We start from the raw sequence: 17869 nt of genomic DNA, 5'->3' as shown, positions 1-17869 counted from the left end.
TCACCACCTGACTAATCACACAACTAAACAGTTCACCACCTGACTAATCACACAACTAAACAATTCACCACTTGACTAATCACACAACTAAACAATTCACCACCTGACTAATCACACAACTAAACAATTCACCACTTGACTAATCACACAACTAAACAGTTCACCACCTGACTAATCACACAACTAAACATTTCACAACCTGACTAATCACACAACTAAGCAATTCCTAATCAAGGGACAAAATCCATAAAATTATAAAATTGCTATATAACAAAGTTTTTATTTTGTAAAATGTTATGTATAAAATTTTACAATTTTACAAAAAAAATTAGTGCAACAGATTATTTTACTAAGTAATATCAGTGTAATGTTATCTCCCTCCTCCTCCACACATACCAGTCATGCATGACTGAAAGTGATGTTTAAAAGATCAGGTCATCTGTGGTTAGCCCAACACTTTGCTGAATTCTCTCTACTGTGTAGGGTGCAACTGTGTGAACGATCAGTCATTTAATTCAATTATTCAATAAAATAAAATAATAATAATCCTAACTCACTCTATCCTCACCAGAAAACTGATAACAAAATATATGCTCGCTCTCATTTAAGCACCTAGTGCTAGCTCAACCCCCCCCCCCCCCCCACACACACACACACACACTGGGTCACTACATTATATTTTCCTAGTATTAATTGCTAAGCCAATGAATTAACAAAATAATTTTGATTTTAATTTTTATGTAGGTCCTATATTAATTTTATTTATTAATGATAAAAAGATGCATCCAATTAGCTGTCATATTCTGTATATTTGCCACTTAATTCAAATTTTGAGCTTACTGAAGCTGCAATGTTATACCATATACTTTTTTAATGATGAAGCAAACAAATGAGGTTTACCTGTAGGTTTATAAGAATCATCTTTGTGTAAGTCTTTACAGGCTGACCTGACAGCCAGCTTATTGGCCATCAACACTCCAACTGATAAGGAAATTGGGGACTCTCCCACATCTGAAGTTTAAATTAAATTGTGTTTACAAGTTTCTATTAATAGATTGAAAGTAGCCTACATTTAAGCAACAATGCAATATTTGAATCATATTTGAAATGTTTACAATAAATCTTACTTTTTGAGCTACAAACTCCAAAAGGATTTGAAACATCTGACATTAAATGAATTCTCCAGTCGATAGGAATATCTTTTGCAGATGGTGGCTTGTATTCCTATCAATATACACATTTATCTGGTGTTAAGTTTCAACGCAAAAGTAAAATTATCAATCATGATAAAAATAAACAATAAAAGATGTTTAGATGTAAGGTCCTTGTATGCACGTTTAAAGTAAAAAAATATACAAAAATAACCCATTATATTTTATTTAATTAACACACCCCAAGTTTAGTTCATATATTCAATAGTTCTGGGTAATCTAGCTACACCACATACATACAAATAATATCTAGTTAAATAACTTTGGTCTTCTTTATTTGACAAAAGAAATATATAAATAATAAATGCCTCTATTGAAGGTCTTCTAATTCTTGAGTTCGAATCATGGCTCTAAATCTGTAGGATCTAGCTGTAGGATGCATAACTAACAATAGACAAACCAAGGCAACTGGGCATAGTGCTGACCACACTATCCCTTCATATGCCAAGGACATTGAAAAACTCCACTTCATCTGCCCCATTTGTTTTGGGCGTCTAGGAAAAGATGATGGTTATAGGTCATTAGGGGAGATAGGGGAAGTGTGTTTATGAGCAAGGCTATAGTGCAAGCCATTACTCTATACTTTGGAACCAGAGTTCACTCCCTACCCACCCACTCTAAATCTTGATATGCCAGTTAGCCCCATATCCCCCACACCACATAATAAGACTGTGAGACAAACCTACCCAAGTGCTATCATTCAAGACCTTGCCAGTTTTTTCATCAAAGAGAATATCTTCAAACATGTAACTTCCAAGTCCCATCATGAACGCCCCTTCAATTTGTCCAATATCTAGAGCTGGATTCAGGCTAGAAAACATGAGCAGATAATAGCTGGTAACTTAAAAATCAAGACAGTCACACTCTTAGGGTATGGGATGGCCTACCGGTAGAGTGCTAGACTGCTAACCTGAAAGTATCGAGTTCAAATCTGGGTTCAGTTCAGTAGAATGTCCACCAAGCTCTGATGGGTACCTAACTCACATTTTGAAAAGTGATGGCAGCTAAGCATAATCCTATCCACTCTATCCCTTCATATGCCGAGGTCACAGAAATAGGTGAACTCTACTTCAATTGTCCAATGGACCATCAGATTCGAAAAGGTAACTTTACTTTTACTCCTAAGTTGAAGTTATCTGTTCTTCACTTGTAATTTAAGTTTATATTTTCTTTTGACCAGTATCATGTCCAGATTATGATGACTACCTTTCTCCATAGTCAGCAACAATGTCCACCCTCCTGATGCAAGACTGTCCAGTTAGAATGTCCACTTCTGTTTCAATGGCGGCTGCACTGTATGAGAAGTAGTTGAAGAAGGGTTTTCCAAGACCTTCAGAAAACCTGTGAACAATTTTTTAAAAATTAGTACAAGTGTACAGAGAGAGGTCAGATATGTGGTGCTTGACTGATAACCTTAAATCTATCAAAGGCTAAGTGAAAATACCTATTTTGTTCTTTTACATTTAGATATGCTTGGTAAAGGGGAGTAATAAATAAAAGGGGAAACAACTTACATATATCTTGCTGACAAATCTATCTTGTTGTGCAGGCATTTATCACACAGTTCTTTCCAAGTGGCGTTTGGAAATTTATTTCTCATTGGCTGCATCCTCTCCCTGAGAATTTTACTCGCTTCTATTGCTGCCTTAAAATTTTAAAAATTACCTCTATTCATTGGACCAGTCCTCGTTTATTTAGGAGAAACTGCTACATTCTAATTAATCTTAGATGGCTTTCTAAAAATAATTAGTAATGTTGAAAATTAAATTAAAAATAAAATATTTTTAAAAAAAATTAAATAGTAAAAGTGTAGTACTAACAAAAACAGCTGAGTCTGTGGCAATACTTGCAGCACTTATAGTACTATTAGGGGAGATAATGGTCTGATTGGGTCGCACTTTGATATTTTCTAAAGGCACTCCTAAAATATAAGCCACAGCTTGGGCCACCTGAAAACAATTGTATCAGATATCAGAAAAATCTGTAATCAACACAAGCAGTTATTTATGGTTGGGTGTGAAGGGGGTGTATTTATCAAGATACTAGACAACTAATTATCATAAAAAAATACTCAGGAGAATTCAAAATTAATTATTAGTGGGCGGTACTTAATCAAGATATTGCAATTACATGTTGTTTTAGATGTTTCCATTCTACGCAATTATATACTGCATACTTTGCAAGTATTTTCTGTTTATATTTCTGTTTATGTTTTAACAGATGATAGGTGTTATTATGAGAAAAATTACAGTCAGTAACAGTAAACTGTAGGAGATTTGAACAAACCTTGGTGTATAGTCCCTGACCCATCTCAACACCTCCTTGACTGACCGCTACTGAGCCATCTCCAGCAAATATTGACACAGTGGCGGGCAGTCCATGTCCAACATATGCCATGCCGTACTTGCATCCTGACATCGTGAGGCCTCGTTTTTTCCAAAGATTGTTCTGTCACAGGCAGAAAATTTACTACGCAAACTTAAAAGACAGAGCTGGTCAATAAATATTAAATGAAGCAAAAATAAAATTAATCTAAATTCTCAAAAATATAATATTTAAAATTTGATATAAAGATATGTTTCCATTTGAATTTTTTAAACATAGTATAAGTATTTTTTATTTTACATTAGCATTCTAGGTATATGATTGGTGTCAAATATAACAAAACAAATATATTTTTTATTATAATTATTTCAAATTTATTGCAAGACAGATTGTATATCACAAACTTGATTGAAAGATTCCATATCCTTCAGCCTTTGGTCAACTTCAGCCATTTCTTTCACCTGTGCCCAGACTTTACGCATCAGACAATGTTTCATCTCATGGCCTAGTTGGTCAAACTAAATGAAATGAATGAGTGCTCACTTTAGATACAGTAATTTAAATTTAGTTAATTAAATTAATATAATTACTTGACAAATAAGATTTTAAAGTTTCTTTAACTTTTTATGTGTCAGTCAAAAAGATGACTACATTATGGACATGTTTGTTTTCAAGTAGTTACTTTAATATGAGAATAATAATGCCAAACAATAGTGAATTAAAATGAAACATTAATTAGCTTAAGCTAGAGAAAGACTTTAACATTTACCAAAGAACACCTAAACTTAAACAGGAAGCTTTTGTTGATAAACATTTATTTCATTCTTAATTTTGTTTCTCTTTATCAGACTGAAGAGTAAGAATTTACACAAAAAGCTGATGTCTTAAAGCAGGGGTCTCCAAACTTTTCAGTCAGAGGGCCGCATTAACTATCAAATTTCAGTTCAGGGGCCAGTTTCTTCCAGGCATGTCTTTGATTTTTCTGGGCAAAGTTCCTCAGTCATCACCAACAAACGATTTTTCCTTGGACAAAAAGATCTCGGCGGGCCGGATGAGAGGACTTCGAGGGCCGCATCCGGCCCGCGGGCCGTAGTTTGGAGACCCCTGTCTTAAAGTTTAAACAAAAATACCTGGCCATTATCATAAAGATTCAACTCCTTGACAACAATAGGATGAATGTTCAGAGATGCAGCTACATGCTCCATTATGGTCTCAATAATGAGGGCACCTGGCACAGAGCCTACAATAACAAAGAACTAATAAAGCTAAGCCAAAACCTGGATTAATTTGAAAATTTATATATAAAATATTTATGTATCTCTAAGCTGAATTATTTAAACATAGATGTGTAGCATCTGTGTAGGGCAGTTTACACCGGCCTTGAGTCTGTCATAAATGTATTCCTGTCTTTCTTCAAACCAATCCGATGGACATGTCTGTCTTTAGCCCTGATCACAGTTTATGTAAGTAAAGTTAATTAATGTTCCCTTTGGAATCTGGTGATTTAATGTAAGTCTGCTTGTTAAATAATTTTACTGTCAATTGAAAATGCTTACCAGGTGCTCTAGCAGGGGCCATTGTTGGTTTGTTGGTAAACATCAGATGTGGCCGAACCTTCCAGTTTGGTACATGGTAGCCTTAAAATTGTTTTCAAATTGTTTATATAAGCCAAAAAATCTATTTGCTATTAAGTTTATGTTATTTTATTATCATTCACTGCTTATTTAAATTATCATACAAAGATATGCAAATAAAAAAAAATATAGCCTAACTTACCCATATCCATGTAGCGAAAGATTTTCATGGGACCAATAACATTGTTCATGCTATCTTTGTGCCCGCAGTCAATGTACAAGTCTACTTCGACCACCTGTAGCTCCCCTCTCTCACTGAACCCTGCCTGTGATGTAAATATTACATCAGTCAATAAGACCATGGTTAAACTAGCATGGTAAATCAAAGATGCTAATTTTTCTATTGAAACAATTTCATTTTCTTCTTCACTCTTAATTGTGATGTTGGACAGTATTTCCTCGAACACAATTAAGCATTATGAGTCAACTTGTAATGCGCCATATAGGCTGTTGACTCCAATTTTAGCCTGCTTTTCTTTTTGGATTTGCTTCCATTGTCTTTGTCCATCCAATAACAAACTATAAGACAGAAAGTTGTTTGATTTTGGAGTTTTCTCTCCTAGATGGGTTGCTGTCCTCAGCTATAGTGCCTCATCTGCATGGGGGTTTAAACTCTGGATGTTTGGTTTAGCGACCAAGAGTTTCACTGACCTGACCACGCTAACTCCATTTGAAGCTTGTCAAATTTTATATTAATGTTTTTTTTATTATTTACTTAAGTAAACCTTGGTCTAAAGTCCTTGCCCTTTCCTGACACCTCGTTTTGGATTAGATTCACTCTTAACAAATGATAAACACATCTTTCTTAAAGAAGAGGTAGCTGAGTTGAATAATTATAGTAATACCGAGAAATTTAGGGAAATACTACCATAAAACACTATGATGAGCTATGTGTTTCAAGAAATATATTGAGTAGCTTGATTGGTGATCTTTAACTACTAATCTGTTTGCTGGCTTAATGAGCAGTGTGATATAAAAAAAATATACCTTGTATTTAGCCAGCACTGGCGGCCTTTTGCCACTAATCTGCATGTCAGTGGATAGGTCTAGAGACATCCGCACTGGCCTGTTGGTGGATAAATAACATTTTTCACATCTTTCATACTCACATATTAATCGACAAAACAACGCTACAACATTAATTTTTGGAAAATTTATTACATTTCACACCAATAAAAATATTGCCACAAGAAGTAATATTTGGAAAGAAATGTAAACCACAAATACTTGAAATATAGCTAGATCTACATAGGGCAATTTTTTCTACAAAACCATGTTTTGACAATCTCATATCAAATAAGGAAATAATGCTATGAACCATATTTTTGTCAGCTGAGTCACTGAAGGGTGAATACACTAACCTACCTGCGAGTGAGGTAAGCCCCTAATGTAACAGCAGCTGTCACAACATTTGAGTTAAAGTTTTTGCCACCAAACCCACCCCCAATCAGTGGAACTGTCACATTGATGCTGCAAAATAATAGAAACACATTCATGATTTTTTGCTTATACATGAACAGTTATAGAGTAAAAATCATTCTAGAATTACCAAGTTTAAAATTAAGTTCTGTATTAATAAAAGGACTAAGCATAAAAATATTCAGCAATTTATTATAAAATTGAAATATTGAATGATCTAAACCAGGGGTCTCCAAACTACGGCCCGCGGGCCAGATGCGGCCCGCGAGGTCCTCTCATCCGACCCGCGGAGATCTTTTTGTCCACGGAAAAACGTTTGTTGGTGATGGCTGAGGAACTTTGCCCAGAAAAATCAAAGAAAATGGCCCCCGAACTGAAATTTGATAGTTAATGCGGCCCTCGGACTGAAAAGTTTGGAGACCCTTGATCTAAACGATATTTTTCTGTGAAAAAAATTATTTTGACATCTTGTACCCAGCCGTATTCAAGTAAATACTTAGTTGCTCAATGCTAAACAAGGTGCTTGTTAAAAAGAACTTACAAATTCAGTGGTTTTCCAATAACTTCAGCAGCTACATATTGATTCATTTCTGAATGTTGAGTGGCAGCATAAAGGTCAATGCCATCTTCACTGGGAACTGCTAGTGACACCTGTAATAAACTGACCATTAGCAAACCTTTCTTGGCCTGTAATATAATAAATCCCAACCTCAATCCATGTTATATGATGAATAGATAAAGTAGGTGATAAGGTAGTGTAGGTTAAGATTTAACCACAACAGCCACTCTACATTCATCCAAAACATCTTTCCAATAGACTAACATGAAAATGCTTGGGTTAATCTTATTCTAGTGAATTTAATTGATAACTGAAACCCCCAAGTTTATTAGTATATTTAAATGATTACTGAAACCACTGGTGCAAACAATACAATGGAAAAAAAATAGATATTTGATAATCAAGCTGCTGATGAAGTGTGTGGCTCAATGTTCCTCAGAGAAATGAAAAGAATATGAATTTGTAGATTAGCGAAGAATAAATAAAATTAATGAAGAAGCTCTATAATTGTAACCTGGGTTTCCAGATAGAAATGGAACTGTCCTCCCAACTGACATTCACCCTCTACTACTCTATCCACTGACTGCAAGGCTTCTGAAATTTGTAAAAGAACAATCAGATATTTAATTTCTTTATTTTTGTATTAAAAACGATGAATTTTTAAAACTTAAAGAACAGAATTATTTTAAAAAGTGTAAATATGCTAATTTGAGTAACAACTATTGAGAAAAGAAACATGCATTACCTACCATCAGGTTTTCCAACAGTATATTCTTTAGGGGAAAAGTCGTACTCCTTATTATGTGCAATACTGTCTTGTAAAGTAAGAATAGGTTCAAATATCTCTGAATATGTAACTTTCACCTTCCTTGCTGCTGCCTTTGCTTGACCTATGGTTTCTGTAGCCAAAATTTAAAAAAAAAAATTATGATTTAAATTTGCCTACAATTTTATGTAGATAAAAATATACAATAACATCTCGATCACTAGAAATCCCCATACAAATTTTAAGTGCCAGATGATGATTTGATGAAACTTACTTGCAATAATCAAGCCAAGTGTTTGTCCACAGAAGGTTATTTCTCTCGTTGCAAAAAGCTGGTAAAATAAAATTTTACATTTCAAATTGTTATTTTAAATGTATTTTTTAATGTTTTTTAAGAGTTGATTAAAAAACAGTAAGTCATTAATGTATTTAGTCCGCAAAATGTTACTTGTTTAGCACCAAAAAGCTGATAAAATACAATTTTAAATATATATCACATTGTTATGGTAAAATGTGAGTAATATTTTTAAAATATTGCAGCAAGAAACATGATGTCTTAAATTTGTTTAGTGAAATGGCATAAAAAGACAAAACGGCCATACCAACCTCTTCCTGTTTCAACTTAATGAGACCAGAGCTGGCCATGTAGTCGTTCTTCCCACCTTCAGGTATATCTTTAGCAGTAAGAAATTTAACCACCCCTGGCATGTTCTAAGAAGAACAGAAATAATGACACAGAGCAGCTTACAACTTTTAAATCAGCTTCTATAAACAACTAAATCATTATCACAAGTTCACATTGCTTTTTACAATAATTAATAACATTGCTACCGTTATTCAACAAGTCAGTTGGTCAAATAATTTTGAAAAAAAATTATGTTTGTTTTTAATTACTAAGATGTATAAGAACAAATCTGGCAAGTGTGCTTAAGAATAAATCTGGCAACCAAATTTAAGTACAGTATATCCTAATATATAAAAGGCTGTGTGCGCTCTTCTCTCTCTCTCTCTCTGTCTGTCCGCAAAATATTTTCGCCGGACATCACGTCAGAAACGGCAGCGATATATGGAGAACTTTATACGGACTTTTGTTGAAAATAATAATTAATATGTTAGATGTTTTAAATGTATAACCACAATTTTATTTAAAGAAGAAAAATAAAAAATAAAGGCGTATTCGAATGTAGAGAAACAGTATTATTTATGCAACCGGAAAAGCATTAATGGATGTGAAAAAGAACGCATGAAACTGTGACGTCACTATTGCTTACTAATGACGTCATCTGCCGTGTTAAGAATAAAAAAGAAATGAACTATTTCATTCAAATTTGATTTAGATCTACGTACACTATGAAATGTATACAATACAATTTTTCCGGCCTAAACTCATAACATTTATTTATACAAAATCTTTGTTTGGAACTGGCTAATTTGGGATAAAAAAAATTAATTTGAAAGAATAGGCATATTCGCGTAAGTTAAGATTTTAAAATACGTCTTTCATTCTCTGTATTTTATAAGGTGCCTAAATAGCAGAGATGTTAGTGTACTATAAACTACGCAGGTGGTGCGGGTTCGAGACCCACCAAGTCAACTTGGTTAATGTATTTTTTTTTATTTTGCTCGGACTAAACTTAAAAAAAAAATTCAATTAGGATTCTAGATCTAGATCTAGATTGTCGGGTGTCCGATAAGGCACTTCCCGGCGCCGCAGGCGCTTCAAATTTGGCAGGATCTTGCCTTGGGGCGACAGAGCACGGGGGCCGGTTGGCCGAAAAGTCTACGATGAGGGGGTCAAAACTGACCTCGACTGACCGGTACCTTATATGAGCTATAAATCGAAAAAAAATGTCCACGGAGGAACCTCTTCAAAACTCTTGAGGTCGTAGACCGACCCTCGGGCGAATTAATTAAGCATTCAAATTCTCAATGTTTTCGAAAGCCTAAGCAAAGCTGGGCAGCATGCCTAGTATTTACTAGAGCTTCAGATGGATCTATAGACTCCAAGATGGCTGATGCAACAGTTGAAATAACAAATGCTCCATAAAGTTCATGTTGAAAGTTTGGGATGTCATTTACATACACTGTTTCACCAGAGGCCTAAATAATGAAGACAAAAAAGTTATAATTTTTGTTTAATGATAATTTATTAGTGACTGAGGTGAAAGAGGGTCATTAAAAAATTAATGACATTTTAAAATAATTTTTTAAAATATTTAAGACATCACAAAACTTTGCAATTTTGATATTGTAAGATTATGAAAAATATTTCCTTTTTTTCTTCACTTAGTTTAACCCTTTTCTGTGTGGCGCTATTGCCCATGAATTTTCTTTTGTTTTTTTTAGCATTTAAAATAAATAATTATTGAAATGGTATTAGAAGTCGTGGTTTGTTTAAATTTTAGGATTAATTTAAAATAATCAGTAAAATATTAATGAACAGTCCATTTTCCTTGCTCCTTTCTTCTTCTTCATTCTTAATTTTTAGTGTTGTAAGGGATCAAGCCTTATCTGCCAGAGGGTTTGAACTCGAGACTTTTTTGAATTTGTCAACCATGAGCTTTTGCCGACTCGACCATGCCTCCATCACAATGAAAAATATGTGTTCACTGGTTATGCGCCATTGACTATGATTTCGGCGTGCTTTTCTTTTTTGATTTGCTTCCATAGCATTTGTCCAACCAAGAACAAACTACAAGGCAGCAGTTGTTTGATTTTGGAGTTGTCTCTCCTAGAAGAGTGGCTGTCCCCAGCTAACGAGCCTCATCTGCTCAAGAGTTCGAACTCGAGACTTTTCTGTTTAGCATCAATGAGTTTTACCGACTCGACCACGCTGACCCTCCATTTTCCTTGCTGATTGTTAAAATAAATTTTTCTTCTAAAAAGTGCCATGTTTAAAAATGTACCATTTTTTAGCATTGCTGTACAGGAAGTAAAATGGTTTTTATACCAAGACTTTAAAATGGACTAAAATTTATTTTAGATTTCAGAAGAAATAAATTTTATTAAATGTTTTCTTTATCAGTAGGTGAAGCATTAATAGTAGCTTACAGTAAAAAGATAAACCTTGAAAAAAAATTACCTGCAAAGTAGCAGTTTGTTTTGGTAAAGCTACTTTTAATGGGCTTTCCTTGGTCAATATTGGATAAGTCTGCAAACCAGAGGAAACTGGGTGGTTGAGGCTCCACTGGCCAGAAGTCAACCTTTCGTCTGATGGTTGACAGATTTTAAGGAAAGCCTAAATTGAAAGATTTAATAGAATGATTATACAAAAAAAAACAATGAAAAAACAGATAAACAAAAGCTGTTTACCATTTACTTAAAAACAAAATGACCTTTATAAACAAACAGGCTTTCATGAATATTATAAACGGTCTTAAAGTAATTTATAGTGTTACAGCTTCAAAGACAAATTTTAAATCACACTTTTTAAAGTTTTTTAAAGTTGTTTTTTTTTTGTAAACATGATTAAAATATTTAAACATAATTTATATAATTTTTTACTAACCAGTAAAGATTAATTAAAAACCCCTACGAAACAGAAATGTTTTTTTATTTACTGTTTTTTTATTCCTCTAAATTTTCTAAAAAAATAAGACAAACTGCTTTATGTATTAAAACCTTATATAGCAATGTCAAGGCCAAGCTTTTTCTATAACTGGTGGAGGCCAACAGCTGACCTTTGTCTGGAGCTATCTCTTCTTTGAGGATGTTTAGAGCATCTGATTGAAAAGAAAGATTTCATAAAAATAAATGTGAACAGAAATAAGAATTCTTCTTACACTTACAGTTTTAAAAGTAAATATGAAAATGTAAATACTTCAGTAATTATTTACAACAAATCAACTGATATTTTCATCATACTTGTTAGAACTTGTTTGCTTATAGGTTTATTGGTTAAAAACTTTTCTGTTTTAGGAGCATGATTCTGTTTGAAAGAAAAATATTAATAGTAAAATACTAAAATCTAATTTCTTTAAGTTTCCTGAAGGCAAGTTTTACTTAACACAGATTGAAATTAATTAATATGGAAGTGCTAAGATATCTTACAGTTCATATACTGATTTATATGAATAGATTACATTTTTCGTACACACAACTTAACTTTTAAATCAATTTCACATTTCTTCTGTTCAGTTAATAAATAAATATTGAATTATGAAATAAAGAGTCTAACAGAATTATGTAATGAAATTTTACCATTTCAGAACAGATGCCACCATAAACAATTGATGGTTGGTTGTAAATTGTGTTGTTCTTGCATTCAAATTTGAAAGCTGCATTGACATAAGCACGTGCATTCTAAAATCAAGTAAAACATGACAAAAAAGTCATTCGATTAAGTTTATATTACCCAAGCTACAGGCAATAAAATAATTAAAAAACTAAAATATACATGAGCGTAAACTTGGAGTAGAATTGGAACACACACCTGCCATCTAGGGGTAACAGTGTAAGACTCAAAACTTGTGTCCTCATTCAGTGAAGGTAAGACCACAGCTGTTATGATTTTACTGGACATGTTGACATTTTTCAGGAAGTCCATCATAGTGTATGATGCACTCTTTGAAGTAACAGCATCTGGGATTATATTTATCATATATGACTACATAATTATTTGAAAATACACACACACACGCACGCACACACACACATATATATATATATATATAAATGTATGTATGAGAAAGTTACCATGTATTTCAAGTGTAGCACCAAGAGCAGCAAACACAGTAAACACATCAGATGGGAACTCAGGATGGGCATGCTTTAACATGAGGTTACCAGCTACACACCCCACCTATAATAACCAAAATAAACTGAACAGATTACTCTCTCTATTTTAAAGTTTAATTATTTTGCTGTATAAGTGAAATTCTAAATTGAATTTGTTCTGAAATAAATAAACTCAACTGCTGTATGAAATACAGAAACAACATAACATTTTGAAATGCTTGTGGACAAAGGAAATTATTTAAAACTAGGTTTTTTTTTCTTTTAGTAATTTGTTATGTTATTTAATATCCTTGCTTGTCTAGTTTAATTATATGGTCAATTAATTATTCTTTAATGAAACTGACATTCTCACTGTTAGGTTACTTACATTTCTAACCATTGCATTGCCCAACTGCTTGAAATGTTTGTAAACAGTGGAAAAATATTTAAACCCATGTTTTGTCTGGTTTTCCTTCAACTTTTGTACCAGCTGGGTTAGTGTTGTGGCTGCTCCAATTTTCATAGAATCTACATCAATCTAAAAAAAAAAAAATTATTTTTCATAAAACAAGTTTCAAAAAATTAAAATAACAAAAAGAAACAAATAATAGTAGAACAAAAAATCATTATATAAAATTAGTATTCTCTTTATTTAAAAAAATACATTTTTATGCATCATTCTATTTGAAATGTTAGGAATACCTGAAAACAGTAGAGCTCTTTTATGTTGTGCAAGTCTACATAAACATCAAAATGACCATCATGTTTGTAGACTCCTGTAAGTTGTATTGAAAAAAAAATTCTTTTTAGAATAACAGTATCTGTTTGGTGATTATGTTTTTAAAAATAATTTCTAAAGCCTAAATTCAAAGTTTACCAACCACAAGCTGTATTGCCAAAAAGTAGCCTGATTTTTCTTTCCTTGTTTGCCTGCAGCAATGTGCTAAGAGCTTTCAGTGAAACGGGCCTAAAATATATTAATTAATTAAGTAAATTACAGTGAAAAGTTAAGTTCCTAGATATTTCAAAACCCATCCCACTTGTAAGTTATGTTATTGTTAATCTGAAATCCTTGACCAAGGAAAACCCTAGAATATCCAACCACATTTGTCCAGATGTTTTTCAACCACAGTAACCCTAGACAAACATAATAAAATAAAATCTATAATAAAAGGTAAGTAATAATTAGGAAAGTTTAACAATGTCATCATATTTTCATTTCTTAAAACTCCCACATAAAGCAAGAGTTACCTCTCTTACCTGTACCAGTGGGTTCCGTCCCTTTCCAAGTCAAGACAACTGCTTGATTTAAGACATGGTTTACCTGTCTTTAGACACAGCTTCCTGTCTAGATCCTTAAATTAGACAATTCTACTATCAATTAAATTTACTTCAAAGAAATTTTTTGTTAAAACATCATAAAAAACTATTAAAACGTATAACCAACTAGACAAAGTTTGCTAAAAAAATTTTTAAATGTATGTTTTGGGCTCCTGGTGATGATGGAAAATCATGATTTCCTTTTTGAACCTGACAGTCCATGGGACTAGTGAAGTAGAGTTAACCTGTTTTGTGTGACCTCGGCATACGAAGGGATAGTGGGTTCAGCACAATGCCCAGCCACCTTTACTTTCCTTAACATGAATTAGGTACCTATCAGAGCGAGGTGGGTTCAGGGACATTCTATGTACTTTGATCCCGAGACTTTCAGGTTAGCCGTCGTGTCCTCTACTATTTGACTACTCCGTCACATAGTCTTAATTATCCATATAATAATTCACATTATGATCTGAGCTACAAACTACTATTACTTAATATGTGTAAACAATGACAACAGAAACCTCAATATCAATAGAGTTGCCTCCCTTGTGTCCGGTTGTGAATGATTTCATACCATCCAAAATTGGCCGATACCCTGTACAGCGACACAAATTCCCATCAAAATTGTCTTCCACGTCTTCACTTGTAGCATTAGGATATTGGTGAAGGAGACTGATGAAGGGAAATATTTTTAGAAACTTTGGGATGTATTTTAAAAAATAACCAGTTGGGTCATTTTTATTTTAGAGCTACAAACTTGGATAGAGCCAAGTCATTATAACGCATTGACCACAACTGTAATCAAGTCATTGTAATGTAGATCCTGCAAACCCAGTCATAGGAATTAATTAGTCTAATTAAGTTACTAACCCATGTATACTCTAGTCACTACCAGAGTTTCCTTTACGCACAAGCTTCAGATGGGGGAAGGGCGGCATTGCCTTCCCCCACCCATACAAAACAGAAAAGTATATTGTTTTTATAGAAAATATATACTTTCACAAGTGTCTGCCCCACCATCCCTCCACTGAAAGTTTTAAGCAACCACCTCCAACACCTCATAGAAAAATGTCTGAAAGAAACACTGGTCACCACAAAAACCCATTTATACTCAAATAAAACCAGAATATACTAACCCCTTTAAGCTGATGTAATCAAGAATACACAACACCTATAATCTGATGAAACTAGAATATACTCACCCATACATATTCATGACCATCCCTGGTGTACAGTATCCGCACTGTGTACCATTAAACTGTGCAATCCTCTCTTGGATTGGATGAAATCCATCAATCTGGCTGCCAATTCCTTCTGTGGTTGTGATCTGCCAACCATCTACTGAATACAGCGGGGTCAGACACTGAAAAAATTTCAATCAAGTGTTTGTAAACACATTTTTGTTCTAGTCTTTTTAGTGAGGAACATATTATTCTCTTTCGTAATATTAGACTGTGCAAGGAGTTAGGGAATTAGATTAGCATTATTGGTTGTTTTACCCCTACTCCCCCACTTCAAAATTTGATAGAAATAATTGAAAAAAATGAAGGTCTACTCAAAGTTAACAATCAGTTTGCTTATTTTTTAATATTTTAATTTAAATAATTTGCTCTGTTGTTGATGTAATTTATGTTGTATAGCTATGGGCAGATCTCAAGAGGAAATGGAGGCCTAGCTGCCCCCCCCTCCCTTCCCAATATTCAATATATATTTATATTTTTTTAAAATTTAATAAACCTCCACAACCGGAAAGAAAAAAAAACACAATGGCTAGTTCAACCTTTTGGTTTAGAATCAGAGTTTCTTCCAGGCATCTCTTCATAGAAAATATATACTTTTAACAGTGTCCGCCCCCCCCCCCCCGCCCCTCCCCGAAGAAAGTTTACCGCCCCCCTGAAAATTTCAAGTGCCCCCCCCCCCCCCCCCCCCCCGGAGAAAAAAGTCTTGAAGAAACACTGTTTAGAATACCCACCGAAGGGACGGTGTAGGTTTGGTACTGATCAGAAAGAGGCTCCAGGTGTGTAACACTGACAGCACAGCATCCACAGCCAGCTTCACGACACATGACCTTTGTGCCCTTTAACCCTGCCACATCTCTCAAGTAGCTGTTCAAGGAGATTGTGAGGGGAAGCTGCGACAAGGCAGAAACTAGCCAAAGGAAAAGTTTACAAAATATAATACATGTAACAATGCTATTGAAATTGATTCATTAATGGCAGCTTAATTAGTTAATTAACTGCAGCTGTGAAAAGGCAGAAAACAGCCAAAGGATAAGTTTAAAACATTATACATGTAACAATGCTATTGAAATTAATTAATAAGTTACTTAATTAAAGGCAGAACCTAGTCAAAGGAAATGTTTACATAACACTAAAGGCCTAAAAGTTAAAATGCTATTGAAATTAAATGAAAATAAATGAATAATGAAATTTTTCTAATGCTATATAATATATTATATAGCAATATATAGGCTTGGGTTATGAATATTATAAATATTTTAATGTAGTTTAGATGCAAGTATATTTAAAATCCTTTTGTTTAATGAGCTTAAACATACTTGTATGCAGAACTCCATTGACCACAAAAGATATTTCTCCTGTTGGACTTTCACTGAAAATATGTCAAGTATTGAAAGTATAACTAAATTTTGCTCATCAACAATTTAAAAAAAATAATCAACCTGTTTTTAATACTGTTTTGTTTTTAAAGATGAAACTCTATCAAATTTTATTAGTATTCATTAGGCTATATTTTAATGTGCTTTGTAGTATACTGCATACTGAATATTGCTTCAAGTAGACCTATATCTTTACAAGTAGGTCCTTATATAATGTGTAAATCTAAATCAAATTTTAAAAGAAATTCCTGAAATAATACTAAAATAGTACAAACTACTGATTTAGGCATTAGAATTAGATATAGTATGATGAAAAGGGGAGCTAACTTAAAATTTATGAGTAAATTATACAGCATATGAATAATGAATATTTCTCTTGCTTTATTTTAAAGAATAATAAAGATACAATTGTACATCTAGATCTAGCTAGACTAGATCTAGATTCTAGTACTAGATCTAGGAGCCCTATGCCAGGCATATTGGGACTAGACTCAATTATAACTGCTCTATATAGTCTTTCTACTCATTCTATTATATATATCCAACTGCAAGAGTGATTTTAAACTTTTTTTTTTCCTTTTAGAGTTTAGATCAAACTAGATTTAGGTCTAAGCTCTGATCTCTAAAGGCTAAAGGGATTAAATTTAACCTTAAGCTCAATGCGCTGCTCATAGCCCAGTCAAACAAAACAAACGCAATTATCTCCCTGTGTGTAATTCTAGACTATAATTTACGTAATCAGAATAGATCTAGATCAATTTAAGTAATGTATAGTATTACTAATATTGACTAGCAAAAAAAAAGCTTAACTTACATCTTCGACATTTTTGCAACCAAACTGAGGCTGTGCTACTAGTATGTAGTGCAGCACAACAGATGTGATAAATTGTTTAAATAACCTAGCCTGCACCGAGCAATTAAGAGACTAAAAATAAAGTGGTGACTTGCAGTAGCACATCGCGGCAACGTTCGAGCAAAAAAAAATAGGTCAAAGGTCGCTACGCATGAGTTTTTCTTTTCAAACTTTTTTTTTGTGAACACGTGGTTCTGTGAATAGGCTTATGGGCCTATAATGTATTGTAAACAAACAGTAAAAACAAACAGTAAAAGAATAGCGGATGGTGGTTGCGAGCCAGGGGCGGAACTACAGTGCCGCCAGACCCCGCAATGCGGGGGGGGGGGGGGGGGGGGGGGGGGCACGTCATTTAGGGGCCCACAGCCGACCATAATAATTATTTTTTATAGTTAAAATTTTAAAAATTTTCTTGCATTTTTTACTTGATGGTTGTTTTGTAAAAAGAT

At 33.6% G+C, this 17869-nt stretch overlaps 1 protein-coding gene across 1 annotated transcript; it reads right to left on the bottom strand.

The window, feature by feature from the left end:
• Window positions 1-260: 260 nt before the first annotated feature.
• Window positions 261-17511, bottom strand: LOC131927492 (uncharacterized). The gene is made up of 35 exons (XM_059283168.1): window positions 17382-17511; window positions 16508-16560; window positions 15923-16098; window positions 15153-15313; window positions 14472-14622; window positions 13891-13985; window positions 13512-13597; window positions 13333-13406; window positions 13019-13168; window positions 12610-12715; window positions 12347-12495; window positions 12115-12216; window positions 11779-11842; window positions 11536-11636; window positions 10997-11152; window positions 9892-10014; window positions 8521-8625; window positions 8189-8246; window positions 7898-8047; window positions 7663-7742; window positions 7131-7240; window positions 6536-6640; window positions 6158-6236; window positions 5313-5436; window positions 5093-5173; window positions 4667-4776; window positions 3941-4054; window positions 3498-3659; window positions 3032-3160; window positions 2726-2856; window positions 2418-2552; window positions 1898-2021; window positions 1128-1224; window positions 901-1011; window positions 261-490 (listed from the first exon to the last, which is right to left on the bottom strand). Exons 1-35 carry the CDS (start codon window positions 17390-17392, stop codon window positions 423-425), a joined length of 3831 nt encoding a protein of 1276 aa, XP_059139151.1. The 5' UTR covers window positions 17393-17511; the 3' UTR covers window positions 261-422.
• Window positions 17512-17869: the final 358 nt, after the last annotated feature.

The sequence above is a fragment of the Physella acuta genome, unplaced genomic scaffold, assembly GCF_028476545.2.
Source record: "Physella acuta isolate Inbredline_101_S28 unplaced genomic scaffold, ASM2847654v3 ptg001409l, whole genome shotgun sequence".
Classification (NCBI taxonomy): Eukaryota; Metazoa; Mollusca; class Gastropoda; family Physidae; genus Physella; species Physella acuta.
Note: the sequence above shows the minus strand (reverse complement) of the source record. Positions and strands in the feature narration are given on the sequence as shown.